At 38.7% G+C, this 22,578-nt stretch overlaps 1 protein-coding gene across 2 annotated transcripts; it reads left to right on the forward strand.

The window, feature by feature from the left end:
- The first annotated feature begins 1,631 nt into the window (after positions 1–1,631).
- si:dkey-33c9.6 (active breakpoint cluster region-related protein) lies at positions 1,632–19,250 on the forward strand. 2 transcript variants are annotated; one of them, XM_041986718.1, is made up of 22 exons: positions 1,632–1,747; positions 1,932–2,038; positions 3,102–3,206; positions 5,973–6,206; positions 7,815–7,922; positions 8,012–8,066; positions 8,142–8,194; positions 8,282–8,419; positions 8,505–8,626; positions 8,822–8,978; positions 9,062–9,181; positions 9,287–9,362; positions 11,486–11,581; positions 11,830–11,904; positions 11,989–12,086; positions 12,412–12,513; positions 14,458–14,621; positions 14,861–15,000; positions 16,311–16,445; positions 18,099–18,204; positions 18,505–18,646; positions 18,887–19,250. In XM_041986718.1, exons 1-22 carry the CDS (start codon positions 1,696–1,698, stop codon positions 18,986–18,988), a joined length of 2,487 nt encoding a protein of 828 aa, XP_041842652.1. In that variant the 5' UTR covers positions 1,632–1,695; the 3' UTR covers positions 18,989–19,250. The 2 variants fall into 2 exon arrangements, with proteins under 2 accessions (XP_041842652.1, XP_041842653.1); XM_041986719.1 differs by having other exon boundaries at positions 9,065–9,181.
- The last annotated feature ends 3,328 nt before the right edge of the window (positions 19,251–22,578 follow it).

The following is a 22,578-nucleotide window of genomic DNA, read 5'->3' on the forward strand; positions in this document are numbered from 1 at the left end:
CCGACTCATCCTAGCACATGCATACGCATGTACACAAACATACCCCCACACCCACACAAACATCATCCAAAGCATAGACACACACACACAACATACAAGCATCCCTGTCTCACACCCCAGCACCTCCCCCTATAATCCCCCGAATCCCACTCAGCCGTCCTTCAAACCCCTACACCCCTCCTGCCCCCGGGCCATAGCCTGGGTCCCAGGGCGACAACAAGACACCAGGGCATGCACCAACCCACACCATGACAGCACATCCGGGCAGGCCCAGACCCCCGGCACATACGGACCCCACCACCCCGGAGGGAGGAGGACCACTCCCAGGCATCAGAGCCCAGAACCCCTGCCCAGCCCCCCCGGAATAGCCCAGGACCGATGCCCACCGACCCAGGCGCCACCAGTGGCCTCACCCCCCACCACGAGGCGACTCCAACTGCTGGCCCCCACAGATTATTTTTGGTTTTCCAGTTCACAAGGATAGTTTTCTTTGCGATGCATAATGCTGTGCGTATCATATGTGCAGAGTTAATTGCCATATTAATGTCACCCAAGTCACCTAGTAGACACAGTGTGGGGTTTGCAGGAATATTACATTTAAACCATGTTGACATGTCCACACATACCTGAAGCCAGAACCTGCGGACAGGTGTGCAGGACCACAAGACATGGAGATAGTTGTCAGGTGTGTTTTCATTGCAGTGTGGGCACATCTTATCTTATCTTATCTTATCTTATCTTATCTTATCTTATCTTATCTTATCTTTTCTTTTATCTTATTTAAATGTTACAATACTTGTTTTTTTTTTTAAACAGCTATTATTACACAGTATCATTTGTAGCAGCTGTTTGTGTTTATGAAAACACATTGTCATGATTTTATCCAGATCCTTCATGAACTCCACCCTAAAAGATAAACACCACTTCAGTGGACTTCAGTAGAAAGCATTTAAGGGACAACCAATAGAAGAATGCACCAAAGCTTGCAGCAGGATTTGACATAATAAACTTTAAAACTAGATGTATTTGTTGCTGTGTATAAAACATAATGTGGAAATGGTCTGTTAATTTCCTTTGGTGCTTCATGAAGGTGCGCTAACAGCTGCTGTCCTGCAGAGGGCAACCTTGATCTGCAAAAACAGAGTCATCTGTCATGTTTAATGTTAACACAAAGGAAGAAAAACCAGCAAACTATTTTCTATTTAATTCATAAATCACACATTAGATTGTTTTGGGGCTGCTGTTTGTTTTGCTGCATGCTATAATATTAATTAACATACATTCAGACTGTAGCTTACAACTAAATGGATTTATACAAATTGGCATCCTTTTTTGTGCTGAATTGTTTTGAAATGACATCCCCATTTATAGAAGAGTAGTAATTAGCTCTTATACACATTGAGAAGGTTCAATGGTAAAATACCAACCCGAAATTAGCCACATTTAAATAACGTTTACTCTGTGGCAAATATGTTGAAATAGACCAACTTACAGGAAGCTTGGTGCAACAGTAGGAATAGATAAATGGCCAGGTAGCAGTTCTCATAAACATTCACCAGGTTTCGTGCAGACAGGAAGCAGTTTTTTCCTCTTTTGTATTCATCCTAAACAGAAAGAGGAAGTTTTCTGAGCTGCTCACACGGTGCACCTCCAGTACTCTGCTTGTGCTGCGAGGAGAAGACTCATCTCTGCTGTATGGATATCTACAAAGAAGCAGTGTTTTATCTGGACTCACATCGTGTTCCAGGTGAGGGGGAATGACGCATGATACTTGTTAAAAAATGCTTTGCTAAAATTGAGCAAGTCCTACTTGCACAATCAACATCATCACTAACTGAACAATGTTAGTGTTTCGACGTTAATAGGGCTTGAAGAACTTTTATTATTGTCTTTTCATACTTATTACTTTTGTATGTGTGTGTTTGCTGCAGTGGAAGAAGAGGTGGATGTTTTGGAGGAGGATGTTTTCCAGGAGGAGGCAGTGTCTTCTTTTCTCTCACCTTTAAACACTGAGAGCATAGACTTCCCGGACACTCCAGTGAGTTCACCTTTAATCCACATTACAAGTGTTGCCTATCACTCACTAGACTCTATAGTTACTTGTTTTCTCTTGTGGGCATTTAGTCTTTCAGTCATCTAATTTCCATGATACCAGCTGGTAAATTGAGATGGATCCAAGGCTAAATGGGAAATACAAGATGCACCAAAAATCCTAGTAAAACAACACCGACTGGGTGCACTTACTACTTTAAAAGAGAAATATTTTAGTTATTCTTTATCCATTCATGTACCTGTATTTGAGTAAATTATCAGGGAAACTAAAGTGAGGAAGAGGGAGTATGCAGAGCCTGTTAAATTAACTTTTACTGCCTCTCTAACACCACAAGCAAAGTCAAAGCACACTGACCCAGAGGGAAGTATCTTATATTGCAGAAATAGATTTTTTTTTTTTTTTTAACCACAATTTTAAACACAGACAGACATACAACTTCCTGATTTTCTTTTATAATAAGGGTGGGATGGCAGCAATGTGGTGGTGGAGTGATGTTTTGGGTTTGAATAATGGGGAGTGAGATGGTAGGCCTCTTTAGGGTGTCTGAGGGTGTCAAAATGATCTCTGCTAAATATGTGCAGTTACTAACTGGCCATTTCCTGTCATTATATAAAAGAAAAACCATGCCTTTATTAGTAAAATCATTTTCCTACAAGGCATAAAGATTTGGTTTTAGAAAAATGACCTCTTACATAGAGCAAAAAACATGAAAGGTTTAATTTTTAGTTCCTAAAAATTAATGTTTTGAAACTGTTAAGAATTAAATATTACACTGTTTTCATCACCTGCAGTCTTTTTCAATAAAACCCAGCCTATTATATTAAGTAATATCAATTTAACTGTATTTACTGTCATTTTGCATTGATTGTGTAGGAGAAATGAACAAAAACAGCATATGCAGAATAATTTTAACACAGTGTATTCATTTGCAAATCTTGTCATTTGTCAGGTTCACGTAAAGATATAATTGACCCCTTGCTCTCTTTGTTGAGTCAATTTACACTGATTCCCTGATGTATCGTCATTTTGTTAAATGTCTGTTTTCCAGACGCTATGCAGCCCAGAGGAAATGTTGGAGAAAAGGCTTGTGGTCCTGAAAGGTATCCTTGAGAGTGAGGAGGTTTATCTCAGAGAGCTGGACACCTTGCTGATGGTAACATGAACACACATGGAAGCATTAAAATAAATTCTAATTTCACTCATTTTACATCATTTATATTAAAACAGGACCGGAACCTACTCTAATTCAGTATCAAAATTTAGTCTCATACACCATCATATTCTCAGACATAATTCAATCTATATAGGAAACGCCCTGTTCTTATCATCACTGTTTAACTTCCATTTTTTACTTCATCTGTTGCCACACTTATTAAGCTGACTTATATTTAGACAGACAGTTTTAGACAGTTTTGTTTCACAGTTTTTTTTTTATACTTTATTTAAATATACCGTGTTACTTCCCGTTCTGTGATAGCTTTAAATCCTTCTGCATACACATGTTTTTTTTCAGTTGTATGAGAATTAGTCATGGGTTTAAATTTAATATCTCATTGTTTAGTTTTCGTTTTTAATAGGGTAGATAGGTTTAATAGAGTTTGTCTCTCTAAAGAATAATTGAACTCCAAGTTGATGTGCAATAATTAATAACACAAAGTCTAAACTGGAAAGCACTGGACAATAGACAGACACCTGTAAAGACAAATGCATCTTATCTGATTAGTTAAGTTAATTATGAATGTTTGAAGTATATTAAAGCCTCTGTTGGCTTTTTGTAGCTAAGGTAGTCTAGCTAATGCTAGCTAGCGCATAGCCTAGCTTAGTCTTTGTCTTCAGTTACACTTTGGCTTTAAAGGGACATTGTGTAGGAATTACTGCCATCTAGTGTTGGAATTGTGTATTACATTCTAATGTATGGCACTTTCCAGCACCTTAATATCTCAAACACGATTTGCATCCACGGCAGCTGCTTTGTCTCAAGAAGCCTTGACAACACCAATGAAAGCACGTCATCCAATAGTTCATGGAGTGTACGCTCAAGTGAAGAGGTTTGTGATTTTATAAGTACTGCAAACTGCATCCCATCAAACTAAAAACAAAAACAGGCTCATTTTGGCAGTACCGCTGACTTACTTGTCAGAGAAAAAGCTGTCAGCTTCAGCATCCCTTTTAAAATCTCTCTACTTCTTGAGCTCCTCCCACCTAGACCAGTGCTGTTCCCCCTTTTTTGTATCGTCTGGACATGCTGCCTTTTAAAAAGACACAATTCAAAAGTCTGAACCCCTTTAGACGTCCCCCCGAAACCACGCCAGCAAAATACAGAAACATGCAATGTTTGTTCCCGAGGGTTCACGAGCGCTGGGCAGCATCGATTCGCTTATCTTCGCTAACGTTTCTGCATAGCTCATTCAAAGGTAAGAAAATACCTGACATAATGTTCCTTACGTTTAAGTGTGTACCGTATTTACATGTAGTAAGCTAACCAAGTTCGCCTCTCACTTCATTTCCTCTACAAGTGCTCTAAGGGGGACGCTCAGAGTGGTTAAGGGGGACATATCACAACCAAGCTTTTAGAATGGGTTGGTTAAAATGATTGGATGGTGTTTTTTCAGTTCCACAATTGACTGATTCTTTTTTTTATTTTTGTGTTAGAGGATTTAATTAGTTGGCTACAATCAGGGTGTAAAGGGGATTTTAAGAAATATAGTAAAAATGGTCCTGGAAAAAATCTCTTACCTTACCCTTAAGTGTCCTTTTTCGCTTTCTTTGCGATGGTGAAAACGCCTCCCACGCTGCTGCTGCATATGCATGGTCCTGAATTTTTGTGAATAACAATTTAACAGATTTTTCAGCTTGCCGAGGTAGGAAGCCTCTCCAAGTATCAATCACTGTGCTCTGGCTCGCATGGATTCCATGTTGGTGCTACAGCCGTCATATGTATAAATAAATCTAATATTATTCACTTACAAATGTGTCAGATCATTACCGGAGGTCATAATACACCAATGATAACACATATTTACAAGCATGCTTCAATTTTCACAAAAAAAAAATGTTACACAATGTCCCTTTAAACATAAAATGGGAATTATGTAGCACTAATTAATTCAGCTTTACAGGTATAAAATTAACGAAACTAGTTTATTTATGTTCATTTTGTCACTTTACAACAACAAACTGTGGATGAACACACAAAGTAGTGCATGACTGCGAAGTAGAAAAGTATGACAAATGAAAATCTGAAAACTCTGGAACCACACACACTCTTTCCATTTTCAAATGATGAACTGAAATGCGCTCCATGAGCTGTTCAGTGCTTGGGATATTTTTGTATGAATACTTTCTCAAGGCACTGTGAATGTGTTGGGCTCACAAAGGACCTTGATGTTATTTTGTTTTCAGAAAATTGTGAAAATATTTCCTTTTGATAGCAGGAAATGATGGAATAATACTGGCAGGCTGTTTGCTTTATAGTCAATTTCTTCTCCTTTTCTCTCTGTGATTAACATCAACAACCAATCCCTGTTTCCCTTTTCTGTAAAGTTATGACTCATTTAACAAAAAAAACAAAAAAAAACAAAAAAAAACTATGGATATGAGAACTGAAATGAAAGTTATTTTAGGCCATGTGTTATGGTTGAGTAAGGTTGCTGTTTGCTTCTGTAGTTAAGCATTATGCATGTGTTAGTGTGTGTGTGTAATTATGTGAATGTGCTGTGTGTTCCGCTTGTTATAGTGTTGGTTTCAGTGTCTGTCAGAGCGTAGCTGAACAGATATTTTGGAACTGTATACTTTGTTCATTTCACTTCCACGCCCATTTCTCTTTTTATTTTTAACTTTTGAACACTGCCATGCATATCTGGCCTTTAGCTCTGCTCTATCTTATGACTTATTGCACTTTTAAATGACTTTCTTGTAGCCCATGAAGGCTCTACGTGCCTCGGCTGGAACTTCTCAGCCAGTGCTATCCAGTCCACAGGTCCAGACTGTTTTCTACCAGGTGCCTGAGATTAGAGATGTTCACCAAAGCTTCTATTCAGACCTGAAGGACCGTCTAAGCACTCACTCTCAGACAGAGCTCAGTTCTGATGAGGAAACAGGAATGAGATACAGACACTTTGAGCTTGAGGTGGGGGACCTTTTTCTGAAAATGGTAAGTTTATTGTCATTATGTTTCAGTTTTGAGTCTCAATATCTCTTAATCTTTAGACAGAATAACGATAAGCACACAATATACAGTCACCACCCACTTTATGAGGTTCACCTTTTCAATTGCTTGGTAACACAAATAGCAATCACATAGCAGCAACTCAATGTATTTAGGGATGTAGACACGATCAGGACTCGCTGAAGTTCAAAATGAGCCTCAGAATCGGGAAGAAAGTTGAATCATGTGGCTTGAATGCAGCAATTTGTTTATTTTAATAAGAAGAGACAAGTTATGGTAAAAAAAGTATTTCTGAAGGGCAGATGTATGAGAGTAGATGTGCAGTGGAGTTCTGGATGAAGGTGGAAGACTCCTGGAGTCTTGGAGAACCAAGATAAGGAGAAAAAGAGCTGCATGATAGGCTGAAAGACAACAGCACAGAATTACAACATTTAATGGACCCATGGCATGTTTTTTATATTTTCTGGAATTTTTATATTTAAACATTTCCTAAAGATAAAAAAGAGGCATACACATGCTTTAGTATTTATATGCAGGATTAACACAAGTTATACAGTAGTCTCAGTCTCACATTTTTTCTGCAGCCTGGCCAGTATCAGGCAATAGTTCCTGGATTTCACTTAATTGTCAAATTCTCCCGGCACTGAGCCCCAGGTTATCGACGGTGACTGTTTTTGCACAGTAGATAGAGATGTTGTAGACTCCTGACTATTGCAGGGTGAGATTGTGTGGTTATGTAGCATGTTCTGTGAGGAATGGATGAACTGAGAACTGAGTCAGCAGGTGCTTGCATCCATTCACCTCTACAGAAGTAGGTGACAACATCCAGTAGCGTTCAGGTAAATTCCTGGCAACGATCTACTGCTCCACCTGTTCCTGTCAAGGTGGATGAAGACAGAATCATTTTAAAAACACAGTAATGCTGAAATAACAGAGAAATGGGCAGATGAATTGCATAAATTCAGCACAAAAGGAATAGAGACAAAACAAGAGTTGTGGTTCTACTTTCTTAACCCAGATTCAAACTGTGTTGCGTGACAACACAGCAGCAAATCTACAACAGATTGGTCTAAGAAGAAAAAGCCACTGACAGACTGATAACATCATATGGGAAATGATTGCTTCAGGGTATTGCTGCTAAAGCTGTTTCTACATGCTGTTTGGGCAGCTCTCAGAGAGAAGGGCAGCCATCCACCAATCGGAAAGTTAAAACCTGGCTTAGAGATTGGGAGTGGAAGAAACCTTGGGAAAGATGTTGAAGTGAAATCCAGATAAATTTCTCAAATGCTCTTCCCTTTATTAGGCAAGAGAACCAGTCAAAAGTAGTAACTAAAATAGCAGGTTTCGACTACATATAAACAAATTTCAACTCAAAAATGCTAACTGGGTTTAATGAATACTAAGTCAAAAACAACCTTTTAATTCATATCTGACACCACAGAGAGATTGCAATAAATATATAAACAAAGCAGTCAATGTTACAATAAAGGATCACATTCTCATTGTATGCATGCATGCGTGCAGTTATTGTGTGAGGGAAGTTGGTGTGTGTACAGAGATGTAAAAGTATGGCCCAACCATTCTAAATTGTAGGTAAACCACATCAGCCTTTATGGAGGTTTTATTGAGAACTACGAGAAAGCTGTTGAAGTTGTGAAGAAGTGCACGCACTCTGATTCTCGCTTTCGAACTCTTGCAGAGGTACCACAAACTCAGCATTTCCAGACTATAATACATGAGTACAAATGTAAAATACTGCTTCAGTGTCACATTATCTGTTGTTTCTCCAGAGCATGATGTCTAACAATGGTGCAGACAAAACTCGGACTAAATACACATTTGAAGGTACATATTGTAGATGTGTTTATTTCATTATATTTCCAGCTGTCAGTGTCTTACAGGTGTCTTTTCCCTTCACAGCTCTACTGTACAAACCTTTGGATAGAGTAACCAAGACCACATTAGTGCTGCATGTGAGAAAACCCTGGATAGTTTCTTTGACTGATTAATTGTATTTGTGTGTTTTTGTGTGACTTGGCAACATCTTTGTGGGCTTGTAGGACCTCCTGAAGACAACACCAGAGGAGCACAGGGATTATGGAGCCTTAAAGGAAGCTCTGAGACTGTCTCGCAGCTTCCTGTCTGGTGTCAACGAGAGTTTACATGGTAAACGAGAGGTCACGCTTAGTCACGGCATGGTGAGTGTCGTGTTTTATGAACTGATAATACACAGGTGTAGATGTCTAAGAGTATATCAGTAAGCATGTGTCTGTGCATGTTCAGAGGCGTCAGCTGATGCGTGATGGCTTTGTGGTGAATGCAAGCGATGGTGAACGCAGCCTGCGTCACCTCTTCCTTTACACCGACCTCCTGCTGTGCACAAGATTCAAACATGCAACCAAAGGGTGAGTGTGCTGAGAAAACAAATGCTCAAGTATTTGGAATAGTTAAAGTCAGCAACCTGCATGCTTAATTTGCATCAACCTTGTTCAACACAGTTACAAAGCCTCATAAGATGATCTTCAACCTGTCTTTCTTTTACATGTCTGGTAAAGGTCTGGTAAATAATATTTTTATATATATATATATTTTTGTTGCAGGAAGCAGGATCAGTACAGGTTCTGCTGGTATCTGCCTCTGGCAGGTCTCAGGCTTCACTGGGTTGCAGACCAAGAACGACAGCATGACACAAACGTCCGCTTACACACTATAAGAACAAAAATGCACCTCCTACGACAGCAGCTACAGCAGCATGCGGTGCGTATTAAAGAGATGCAGAAATAACATTAAACTGCTAGTTTCAACAGATGTGTGAAATGTTAACATTTCTCTGTATGAAGAAGGGTTCAAGAGGTCTGGCTTTGGCAGCTCGCAGCAAGAAGAAACTGGAACAAATGGAGCTAATGCTGCTCATACATTCTCCTGTTTACAGGCTGGAGCTGCACAGTCCCAGTGGCAAGGTGCACAAACACACATACATATCCTAATATTTCCAGTACAATGATCGTGAAGTCTTAAGTAATTAAAGACTGAGTTTATAAAATGATTTGTATCTCTCACTGTAGAGTCACAATCTCCTCTTCTCCTCCCTGTATGAACTGGAAGAATGGAGAGAAGCCATCCACAAACTCACCACAGACAGTGAGTGAGGCTTAATAGATTTATTTATAAGTTTATATTCTAGTTTTGGCTGCATAAACACAGATTATTTTATTAGGTCAGTTGTATGTTAAATGGACATTGTCATAAACACCTAAAATCAATCAGACCAAGTTAGAGAATGATAATTTTGCATGCAGTTTCTAGAGAAAGGTGCTCTGCAGCTTACAGATGCATACAAGCCAGTTTGGCTTTGTGACTGCCTCCACTGCAGGCTTAGAGGCAGTGCGTCACTTCTCATACCGTGCAAACACAACACTGGGGTAAGAAAGAATACAGTCAAATGTATGTGTAAAGGTCATATGCTTGTTGGCTGCATTGTGTTTGGCTTTTGCTGAAATATAATGTTTGTTTTTTTTTCTTTCCAAATTTAACAATAATCAGTGCTAAGCTAATCAACTATGCTGGTTATCCTGGTTCACGAGGACCAACTGGACCACTTTAACAGATATCCAGCTAAGATGCAACAACTGTACGACTCTAGAGTTATAAACATTTACTCACAGATGAAGAGAAAATATATTGATTTATTTACGTTCTGTCATTAAGCCACTTTTATCTAAAGTGGTTTTTAACTGAGAAATAAGTTTCTTGCATCTTGTCTCTTTTTTGAGCTCTCTTCAGCCAGTAAAAACTGCTGAGTGCCACCCAAAAAACAAACAATCAAATTCTAAAAAATATTCAATATAAACTAACCTTTACCTGGGTAAACCTCAGAGGTCCAAGTTCAAATAAAAAACACCATGTAATGAACTTTTAAATATATATTTTACAACAGTGTTCTTGATCATTATGCAGCATTTATGCAGCATCATCCCACAATCTGCATATGTGATGTTTGTCTGTTTAAACTGTTTATGTGTCATGAAGAGGATGTAAAAAACCACCAGATGTGACAACACTTTCAAAATGTCTTATTTACATCTACCACCCTTTTCCCAGTTAGACCTCCTGGCATCCCCATCAAAATTTTCGAGACGCTCTTGTGCACAGTTTTTTTGAGGTTCTGTCACTTTGATAAACCAAAGAAGGAGAAAAAGGAGTCATAATTACAGTGAACCAAAAACTAATGAAAACAAGTAAATGAATGCAAAAAAACTGCCCTTTTTCTGATTGAGGACTAATATTTGCCTATTTAATTAGGAAATTATTTCCCAAAGGATCCCCTGCACACTGGAGCCATCACAGCAGCCCTTTATTCCTGCAAAACTCAGTGTTATGCCCATCCTTAACATAGTGTAATGTGCACATTTCTACACATTAAAAATGTGCACATTACTCATTACAAAACACATTCTTTTTTTCTTCCATGCATGTATTTGTACCACCACGTTCCCACAATCATACGTATAAAAGAAACAATGTTAATGACTTTTAAACAAACACCAGATTATTTCATTACAAAGATTTTTTAACTCAAAGAGTTTGAAGGATCTAGTACTCCATAAAAAAATAATCTATATTTCCTTATCTCTTTAATCATGTTGGAAACTTTTAATCTTCAAGATTTCTTAGAAATGATTTCAAAGAAAATTTCCCAGGAAATGTCTGGTGCTGTTCCACCAAAATGACATTATATGGGGTGTAAATGATCTAACCATTAAATATTCCGTTTCAGGGAATGGGGGGAAGATACTTTGGTGTTGCTGGTTGTTTCAGCCAGTCCACTTCAGTCAGCTGACTGTCAATCTTAGCTACAGCTCATAAAATCCGTTTACTTCTAGTCTAGCTTTGTAACTCAGATCTGCTTTGCTTCAACTTTTCTAACTTCAGCAGCCTGATTTGCAAAAAAAAACAAACAAACCACAGGAGGACGTGTCTTGATGGTGTTTTAGTGGTTGCAGCTTTGTACAGTTTAGCCTATCTCTATACAGACTGCTGTCACAGTCATGCAGTCCTCTGAATCACTGCTGCCGACAAAACAGGAGTTTCTTATGTAGCCATATAGTTGCTTTCGTATATTTCAGACTAATTTGGTCAGTTCAGACAGGTCTTTAGATAACACCTTTGTCCCGAAGAAAACTTGTAGTCCTGCGATCATTTCTTTTTATCTCATAACTGTTATTGTGTCAGCTGCCTAAATCTGACTTGTGTTGTTTTCCTAGACCTTGAAACTGTTCCTCCAGACCTTCTCACTCTCACTAGTGCATGTGTGAAACTGAGAATGACCCAGCAGCCACCTCTTCACAGCTCCTATGCTGGTATAAAAACCGTCTCAGTCTCTCCTCCGCTGTTTTCTGTCTTGCAGAGAAATCATATCCTCTTTCTGAAATACAATACACTCACAGCATGAGCTTTCATGTGGCCCACCAGCAATTTCAGCACGTTCTTTCCTTACACCTTCCTCCATCTCTGTCCTGACGTAGCGTTACCCTTTCATTCAGCCTGCTTAGATTCATGTTGGTCCATCCATGCTTCCATGATGGTTAGTTTGTTTGTCTCTCCCCAGGAGGGGAAGTGGAGTCATTATGTGGGACTTTGAGTGTGGCGATCCATTCAGCGTCTGGCCTACAGCAACCAGCTTGTATGTTTCCATTTCATGTTACACTAAACATAAAGAAATATAAAAATATGAGGAAGTTTATGTCTTGGACTTATTCTCTCTCAGGTGTGTATATATGTGTGGAAGTGGATGGCTATGAGTTTTACGATAAACAGACCCAGACTCACTCTTCAGTCCAAGGCCTCAACCCACACTGGGACCAGGTGTGTATGTCTCTCACACACACACACACAAAAAAGAATACCCATATTAAATCCATCACATTTGAATGAATGTTTTATGGCTGTGTAGATTAGAAAAAGAGCACGTGCAGGATAGTAAATTGTTTTGCATGTCTAGACAGTCTCTGACATGATGTTGTGCTTTGCTCCTGCTCTGTCACCAGGTTGTGCTTTAAACATTACCAATAAAATCCACATGAAGTCTAACTGCTAGACAGGACTGAAGCACTTTAAAATAAAAAAATTCTCCTTTCTGAAGCTTGAGAAAGTCTGTCAGCTTTAATTATGTTTTCCTTATTTGAAACAGGAGCTGTCTTTCCAGGTGGACGGCGCACAGAGCATGAAGGTCCTGTGTGTGAGTCAGTCAGATACAGAGGAAGACACTGTTCTGGGAAAAACTACTGTAAAGGTACAAGAACTTTTAAACTCTAACAGTGCATCAAAGACATGTAACATCAATATTTCCCTCATTTATATGTGAACCGTTTAGTTAGAAACATGTAAAACCTGCAGGACGGTGGCCCTCAAGGACCAGAGTTTGAGATTTTTCAGTTTAAAAGATGTTTTTTATTAGGTTAAGTGTGCAGCTTGCTCAGGTGGTTACATGGCCACTTGAGATGTGCTACTGTTTTAATTTGACCTAAAAGTCTATTTGGACAACTGTCCTGTCATAATACATGCAAGAGAAGGTAAAATAGTTATTCACCAAAGTATGACAAAAACTGTGGACAATGTGAAGGATGTTCAAGACTTTTTTAGTAGAATTTACTGCACAAATTTTTCTTTAAGTTACTGGAATAATGATTTTGTGAGATAATATGATTCTAAAACAAAATTTTATAACAGCAGTACAACATTATATAACTCTGAGACATAATATAGTCTCAATGTGCTTCTTATCAGAATAATTTAGTTAAACCGTCTGACACAAAAAGGGAACAGATGTGTGCATAAGAGCAGCTTTAGAGAGCAGAATTTAGCTGTATTAATACACACACACAAAATGTCAAACAATACAAAAATATGAAGCTGTAGACCTTGTGCAGGATGTCTAGGTCCTTTTGAGTTTTACTGAGGAGTTGCAATGCATGCAGGAGTTATTTGACCTTAAACCATATTATTTAAGTATGCTGGTCTGGTTTTGAAGGTCTAAATGCTTTTGGTTACACTAACACAGTGGTTCCCAAACTGGGGGGTGGGGAAACATGGCATGGGGGCGCATGGGATTCGGGAAATGTAGCAGACAAACTAATGTTCTGCCAACTTGGAAACATTCTGGTCTACACCCCATAACAAGGAGACAATCCGGGCAGCTGGGAATGTTCATTCCTCCAAAGAGGGGCACGGTAGAAAAAGTTTGAGAACCACTATACTAACAAATTTACATGCATTTTTAAAAGTTTGGTATTGATCAGACTAACATAAATTTTTTCTAGTGCAATTTGTAGCTATAAGCTAACCCTTAAAGCCACTGAGATGAATAAGCTCGACACATCCTTCACCTTGGTGCTGTTGAATGAGAACCTGCATAATGCTGTTCACTCCAGTGAAAGCCAGTTTATTATACCAAAAAACAATACATCTATTGTCCAATACAGATAATAACATATAGAAACAGTTTGCTGTCCCTGCAACAGCATCTGGGAGGCAAAAGTACAGTCAAAAACTGGTTTCCCTGTATAGGTGAACACCTGCCTCTACTACTACTGTCTGCTTCCTCTTAAATACTTTAAACACTTATTGGCTCCCACATTATGTAAATGCTAACAATGTTAACTGTGTTCCTAACAGAGATAACAGTCACAAATATCCATTTAATCAGGAAAGATCACCTGATGCTACATGAACATAACTTAAAGCTTCAACAGGAGGCAAAACATTTTATTTGTTTTTATTATGATTATTAAGGTGAATGTGGAGAAGGTTAAGTTGACATCTGGAATATGAAGACAACTTTCTGAGAGTAAGTGACTGCTAGGAAGGAAAATAAATAAAATGGTTTTCCTTCAGGAAGCTTTATTAGATCCTGGACGGGTGGTGTTATTCTGTTCAGCTTCACTGGCACAATGCCATCTTCATGGTAGCATTATCAGAGGAAAAACTTCACAGCTCAGCACATAACGGACCATCAGAAGTCCTGGAGAAAGATGAAGCCGGAACTTATTTCCATGACTGCAAAGAGCGGAGGAATATTTGGAGAAGAAATGGAGCAGAATTTCATGAGAAAAGAACCTCTTCTGTCGATGAGCATGGAAGTGGATCAATCACGTTTGGATTGAGGGAAAACTAGCAAACAGTTTTTGAAAAAGTAGAATATAAAAGAGACTAACTCTGTAATTTGTGTGTTCATCAGCTTGAGTCTAAAACTCTGAGTAAGCGGTGGAGGAGACAGACGCTACAGCTCGGCCAGGTGGAGGTGATACTATCCCTGAAGTACTGCTCCCACCCGCTCGAGCCACCGAGCTCCACAGCTCAACACCTTCCTGTCTTCTGTGTCTCCATTCAAACAGTGGCACAGTAAGTCTCTGCCTCACACTGAAGAGAAAATAGTGCCAGCCGACCCCATCGAAGCATGACTAGAGATCTTGAAACTAAAAGCAACAGTTTACTTCAGAGTTTTATTTCCCTTCTGCGCCTTTTTGTGCAGATGGTTTTGAAAGGAGAAGCAGCTTGTTTTGTGGGACCGTAGGCGAAGCAGAAGTGGGACAAGAGTCAAAAACTTGACATGTTTCTGATGATTTTAAACCCTCTGTCAGACAGGAGGGACTGCTGGTTCCTCATGTGGTGCGATGCTGCGTAGAAGAAGTGGAGAGGAGAGGCTTGGATGAGGTGGGAATCTACAGGATCTCAGGGACTGCCAGCGACATAAGCGCGCTCAAAGCTGCGTTCAACAGCAGTAAGAAAGCACACAGAAAAAAACACCAGCTTTTTATTTGCATTTTAAAGTGAGGCAGGTCAACTGTTTTTACACAGGAAGGCGAAGACTGGTGTGCTTTCATGCATCAGGAAACAATCATTAACAGTTACTCCCAAAAACCACAACAAACACTATGGTTGCAGCTTGGCTAAAAATGTCTGATTACCATCAAAACTTGACCTCATCTGGTCCTTATGAAGCCATAAAGTTAAGAAAATGTAACCAAAGATGGACAACAGGACGTGAAATATTACACAGTTTTTATTTATCCATCAAAGTCAGAATCTAGGTGTGAAAAAAAAGTACATCTCATGAGTCATGAGGTTGTAGAATCACTTTTATTAGCAAGAACTTGAAGTTATCATTTTCTACATTGTGTTACCAGTCTAAGCATTGATTGCTTATTGTTGCTTCAGTTCATATTGAGACATTGAAGTCTCGCCACATCATTTCAGTCACGTTCAGGTCTGAACTTTGACTTGGTCATTACAACATTTAGACTTTTTTTTTCATGGACGATTGTCTTGTTGACGCAGTTTCGGCCAAATTTTAGTGGTTACACAGATGACCTCACATGTAATTTCCAGGATATTTTCATATACAGAAGAGTCTATGGTTGACTTAATAGTCCACCACTGTACTTGACATTCATTAAATGTTTAGTACATCACCAGCCGTAATGATGTACATTATCCCAAATATCTCCACTCTGGTCTTGTTCAAAGAATATTGGTTAAGAAGTCTTGTGATTTTTCCTGATGTTTTGTTTTTTTCTTTTTTTTAAGTGTCTTTCAGTCTTTTTCTAATTTTAATGTTACAAACCTTAACATTTAACATGCTAACTGGTTCCTGAAGTGTCAGAAATGTTGCTATTTATTCGTTTTTTTACAGTTTCTCTGAGCATTGCATAATCAGGCTACTAGATTAACGTGTCGGAAAGTTGACGATGTCTTTAATGTTTTCCACTTAATAATATTTTCAGAAAGATGAACTCCAAATAGTTTGGAAACAGCCTTATAAGCTCCCCTCGAATAATTTTGCCTAACTTTGAGACCACACAATTTTTTTTACATTTTATTTTGTGTTATGTTGTGTATATGCAAGCTCAAAATGAAACATTTCTCTTTTGAAAGACAAACCTTTCGTATGCCTGTAAGAAACTCTGAGTCATAATCTCTCGTCTGCTGGTTAACACACTTGACTTTTTGCTCATATAGTTTTTTTATGCTTGTTAAAAAAGGAAGATAGGGTAATTCTGATCAGAGTCATCCTCTGTTGGTTCTACTCAGACCTGCGGGAAGCAGTAACCAGACTGAGAAGTGCAGAAGTCAATGTCGTGTCTGGTGTTCTCAAACTTTACTTCAGAGAGCTGCCTGAGCCTCTCATACCCACTGAGCTGTTTCAGAAACTGGCGAGCACTCTGGGTAAGACCAACACACCCTGCACGTGACGACCTTTACTCTTTATGAAGCCATTTTTCTTTGTGTATATATATTTTTAACCAGTTTAATTCATCATTGTGATGGGAAATGACATGAACTTATGTAGCATATTCTACTCTCTATACACATTCTGCTATATACCTCATATAGATCTTGTATTTTACACTTCATTCCTGTTGCAGTTCTTAGTTTGGTTTAATTTAGTTAACTAAAGATTAAGGTTTTGGTAAACAAAACACTTAAAATAGTTAAAACAGTGCAATCCAACATTTTTGGCTTCTGATGTCTCATAAATTGTCATATTTTATAACTCAGAAGCCTGAGATGGGGAAGCTGTTAATCACTGTCTGACTTCATTTTATTATTAATTGTTCAAATAGCCCACCAAAAATCAAAGTGAAAAACCAGACACCTTAAACACATTTTTTGCAGCAGAACCTGAATTTTCTTTAAGTTTCCTTTTTCACATATTATCTCATGATTTCTTAGATGCATTTGGTGTAATTGTGTGCAAAACTGTGATTAAAGCAGCAGCCACAACAGTAACATAGTGCCTTTACACCAACTGGTGCGTCATTAATAAAATCAGTGAAGTTACATAATGAAATTAACCAATCAGAAGGACCAAACCAGCACTTTTACTTTAATATGCTGCACTTTAACCTCATTTTTCTGCCCACAATCAACTCCTCTCTCACATCTGTTCCTGTGACCACACCACCCATGTGCTCTGCAAACTCTGCTGGCTTCCAGTTCTGCAACATATTCAATTCAAAATCCTCCTCTTCACATTCAACACCTTCAACAACCTGTCTCCCTCCTATTTGGCTGACCTCCATCATTACCATACACCACCCTGCAGTCCTTGCTCCTCTTATATTAACCTTCTTTCCATTCCCCTCATGGCCGAGTACAGAACCTGGGGTGACCGTGCTTTCTTGATTGCTGCCCCTAACCTCTGGAACTCACTTCCTATTACCTGTAATTGCTCTGACCTGTTGTTTTAAATATTCTTGTTTTTTAGGTTTTAAGTTTCTTGAGCAATGTGCTTTTTTTTAATATTGCACTTTGTATTGTTGTTCCTGCTTGTAAAACATATGTAAAGCATCTTTGTATGTTGTGATGGAGGGAGTAAGTTTACATTGCTGTATTGACATTTTTATTTAAGTAAAGAATCTAAATATTTCCTATATAACCACTGGTTATATACAGGAGTTTGCATCTTTTGAACGCTTCTCAGTAGAGCAGGGATCTCAAAATTTGGTCCTTAAAGGCCAGTGTCCTGCAGGTTTCCCTGTTTAAGCACACCTGACTCAAACTAATGGGTCATTGTGCAGAAAACCTGCAGGACAGTGGACCAAAGAGGACCCTGCAGCAGCATTTATTTAAAAAAAGAATGACTGTGTTCGTTCCTGTGTATTCCCTGATATCTTTAGCAAGGTAGCCTTTAGCAAGGATATAAACCCTGACATGATTTCACCTCTTTATTCTTTTGTTTAGAGTTTGTTTGTATTTGTGAAATAAAGCTAATGTTAGTCAAATCGGCTGTATATTACAATAAATGGTCCATAAGCTTCAATGACAGTTCCCCCCACTTTTTAAATTTAAGCTGCACGTTTTTTCTATCCCTTGAAGACATCCAGGACTTAAACTCACGGCTCGTCTCCATGTTGACTCTGCTGCAGTCCTGTCCTGATGCCAACCGCCACACCTTCATCTACCTTCTGCATCACCTCCAACGGTCCGAAAAAGAAAACACAACCACATGTACCTTCCAGTTGTCCTGAAGGCATTAAATGATCATTTTACTTAGATTTTACTTCAGCTAGATTTAGTTTTTATAGGTCTACAGATGTGAACGATGTTTAGCCACATACATCATGAAAGAACAGCTGGTTCATAACACTGAATGCTGTCACACCTGGTTTTACAATACGACGGAAACCCACAGCCAAGCAGTAGCTATAATTCAGAATTAGATTCTATGTGGTGTCTCCAGTTTTCTGCATCTCATGTTTTTAAAAATATTTTTCTTCTCCAGAGTTGCACAGAGGCAGGATGTTAATAAGATGTCTCAGCTAAACCTGGCTACAGTGTTTGGGCCCAGCCTCTTACGCCCCCCTGTGGCTGGAGTTGGGCACAGCAGGCCCAGTGTGGACATCTCTCAGGAGGTGGTGATACAGGTGGGCATGGTGATGTACGGACAAGAAAAGCAGAGCTGTGTTCTTAGGATTATATATATATATATATATATATATATGTGTGTGTGTGTATATATATATATATATATATATATATGTTTATTCTCCTAATTACAAGCTATCCATTTTCCACCTTAGTATATTTAGATGTGATGTAAAAGTTAAGGCTTGTGCTACTTTCCATGTGAACATGTATCTCTCTGTCTCTGTGTTTGCATTTAGGTCCAAGTAGTTTTCTGCTACCTGCAGTGTAACAACCTCCCTGAAGCCAAGACCTCTCTGCCACATGACACAGATGCTGAAGATGAGACCACCCACTTGTGAGACCACCATCTGTGAGATGGCTGGCAGGAGATTTAAATAGAAAAAGTCAAGACATCTGAGTAGAGAGTGTAAGACAATAAAGATATTTTTTGATAAGAAAAATTTGGACTCTGAGTTTTTAGCACATTTGAGGGCAATCTTTTCACATTTTCTGCATTATCTGGTTATCAGACATCATAATAACATCACTCTGTTTTATATGTCTCATAAAATATCAGCTACAAATGTTGAGCTATGAATATATGTTATAGATGCATGAAATAAAATAAAAACAGCAGAAAAAATTGAGATGCATTGTTTAACTGCTGCTTAAAATGCAATATCTACCGAAAAAAAGCCCATTGAGGATATTCTCATTTAGCATAAAAGCCAGATTTGAAGTATATATGAATGTAGTCTAAATACTAGTACATGGAACTTTATAAATCTTTTTGTTTTATTTATCTACATTATCCTAGTGAATTAAATAAGTTTGATGAAAACCCAACAGGAAAACAATAAAACTACATTTTCTGAGCTTTTCCCATTAACCTTCTTAATCAAGCAATAGAAAATAATTAATTGTTTTCAGTATAAAGGTTTTAAACTGACCAAACGTTAGTACATATCCTGGCTTGGCTGGTGAATAAACTGGGTGGTACATAGTGTGATGTAAAGTTAAAATGTGGTTGAGGAAAAATCAAGGGGACATATGTTGTAAAAAGGTCAAAGGTCACTTTTCAGAGCCTGAAATCCAATTGGTCAAGGTTCAAATCCAACTAGATGAACTTCACCAAAAAGTGTACGCCCCATAAATGTCAAACACAAACACACGGCCCATGTTCGACCCATCCATGCCACAGATGGGAGTCTCTTTTCAGGCACACCACCTGGGCAGATCGGTTTAGTGTTTCCTTTTACCCGAAAACCCCCCAATCGGCCTTTTGATCGCTAATCCTGGACCTCTGAGTCCAGCTCTCAGAATACTAATAGACTGGAGGGTGTGTGCAGACGCCGTAACTACAACCAGAACAAGCCTCAACTTCCAGAAAAGGAGAAACGGATGGTGGGATCACCCCATTTCCCCCTGCAGCATAAATCACCTGTCTCTTCTAACACGGTGGCTGCCGGGATAGGGTTCCACTTGACGACTACAAAGACAAAACCAGGTTCGCGTTGCCAACTACAAAGACGACAGAGCTGACGAAGGCCTACATCCCAGACGTTTGTGACCAAAGGCAGGCGGCTGGTCGACACCTGGAGCTGCTGGAAAAATGTTTAATGGGAAAAGTCAAGCTATGGCCAGGTCCTCATCATCTCCTGGAAAATTATTACACAGTGGCAACTCACATGGAAATTCTTACATATTAGAGTCATACGTTTTCTAAATGCCTGCTGTGACAGAACTTCAGATTTGCCCCACAACTTTAGTCTCTTAAAGCCTTGACTTTCTGCTTTAAATATCTGTAGATAATGTTTTATTTTACTTTTTTTAAATGATTTTTTCCACAAAAAGTATACAAACAAACAATAAACAAACCACAGCTGCACAATAACACAACTTTCACAACAGCACCAAATAAAATAAAATAAAATAAAATAACACTCACAAACACAGCCATATAATAACATTACATAAGTGCATTAGTAAACTAGATTAGTGTAGAAAAGAAATGCATTATATTCCAGCATAAACCTCCATTTTTTTCTTAAACATAGAAGAGATTAATTTAAGATGGTCAGAAATACAAAAAAGGGGAAAAAATAGAAAAATAAATGAAAAAACAAACAAAAAAAAGAACAACAACAACAACAAAAAACAGAATAATAATAAAAAAAAACATTCTTATAATATTGGGTTCATTCTAAAAGTTAGTCCACCCTTCTGTGGCAAGTCTGAAATTTAAATGGCGCATAAGATACGACTGGTTACCATACTTTTAATTAAGCATTTTTTCCCTTTAGAGCAGAAGAGAGATTTTTCATCGGCAAAATCTTTGTAGCTCTCTGTACCATTGTGTTACTGTTGGGGGATTTTCTTTAATCCACTGAAACAAAATACATCGTTTAGCTTGTAAGAGTAGTTTTGTTACAAGAGAATACTCTGAGGGGTTAAGATGAAAACTTTCTGGTGGGAAACCCAACAGAAACAATGCAACTTCCATTTTGATTTACATGTAAACTTGTGCAAAACTCTTTTTTAAAAATTTTTCCAAAAACATGCAATTACTGAGCTTTGCTGTTTAAAATTAAAATAAGTTTCACATTAAAAACAAAAATGCAAGAATAAAAACTTATATGTATAATTAAACATCTGGATAACTTACCAGGGCAACATTTCTGCATGTAAAAAACAATCCAGCCTCCAGGTCTGTGAAGTGAAGCCAATGCAGAAGCAGCTTAAAGCTGTATTTTATCTGATGGCCAGCAGGGGCCCACTCTAGTGATCACACAGCCTTTGATTAAAGCAATACTACATCAGTTTTTGGAGCTTAAAAACCCATGCTTTTGACTCATTTTGATGGCACACAAGCATTCACATGTACATTCCTGAAACTGCCATTGTCCTGTAGGGACCCAGGGCTGTTGTCTAACCTGGAGCATCACGTGACAGCTGCATTTTACTTTACAGCACCGAGTCAAACGCCAGTAACTGGATTTTAACACATTGGCTGTTTTGGACACCCACCATGGCTGATTCAGCAAAGAAACCCAAGGGGACATTATTGGAGGAAATGAGAAAAAAAGGCTGTGATGCACTGGCGACCTGTCCGGGTTGTACCCTGCCTCTCGCCTGCTAGTTGCTGGGATAGGCTGCAGCTTCTCCACGACTCTGAATTGAACTAAGCGGTATAGAAAATGAATGAATGAATGAGAAAAAGAAATAGAAAGAGAGAAAGTGACACAGTAAGAGTAAGACTTTTTCTCGGTGGAGAGAGCTCAGAGGAGAGACAGGATGCAAGACTGATGCAGAATTACTGTTTTTAGGTGACCTGCCAAAGTACATTGAAACTTGCTTTATGCTTATAGTCCCATTTAGAGTAGAACAGATCATCTATCAGGTTTTGCTTTATCAGGTCACATTTAGATCCACTACTTGTTTATAACATCCTTTTCAGGAGAACAAAATGTCAAAGGCCAAAACGTTGAACTTGGACAAAAATATAGCCTGCAACTCACTGACCGATGTCTTTTTCTACTGTTAACTCAGTTCTATTTTATAGTCCGTGATTTCTCTTGACTTCAGTCAAATTGTGGAAAATTTTGAAATTGAAATGCTACACGTTTGTGTCACAAAATACACATGTTTTAGCTGTGTGTGTCTCCGTGTGTGTCATGGTGTCGCTGCCTAAAGCTCTGCCATGCTTGATTAGCTGTAATCTAGCTGGGAGTCGGGTTGCTGTGTCGGCGGCATGTCTGCATGGAAGGCATGCAGGCTGCGGATCACAGGGATTGACCCTCTGCCTCTCAGGTTAACAGAAGCCCTGTGTGTGTGAGTGTGTGTGCTGGTACTGAAAACACTGATAGGGAAACTTGCAGAAACTCTGAGCTCTTAGATCTAAAACAAGAATGTGGAGGATGAGAGCAACTGATGAATTTACTAAAATTAA

The sequence above is a fragment of the Melanotaenia boesemani genome, chromosome 5 (genome assembly GCF_017639745.1).
Source record: "Melanotaenia boesemani isolate fMelBoe1 chromosome 5, fMelBoe1.pri, whole genome shotgun sequence".
NCBI classification, from domain to species: domain Eukaryota; kingdom Metazoa; phylum Chordata; class Actinopteri; order Atheriniformes; family Melanotaeniidae; genus Melanotaenia; species Melanotaenia boesemani.

Bases quoted from the DNA above. Each gene is read 5' to 3' on its own strand.
- si:dkey-33c9.6 (XM_041986718.1), top strand. From the start codon at position 1,696: ATGGATATCTACAAAGAAGCAGTGTTTTATCTGGACTCACATCGTGTT. The intron at 8,627-8,821 runs GTGAGTGTGCTG...TTTTTGTTGCAG, and splicing joins TTCAAACATGCAACCAAAGG to GAAGCAGGATCAGTACAGGT. The intron at 9,182-9,286 runs GTGCACAAACAC...CTCTCACTGTAG, and splicing joins TGCACAGTCCCAGTGGCAAG to AGTCACAATCTCCTCTTCTC.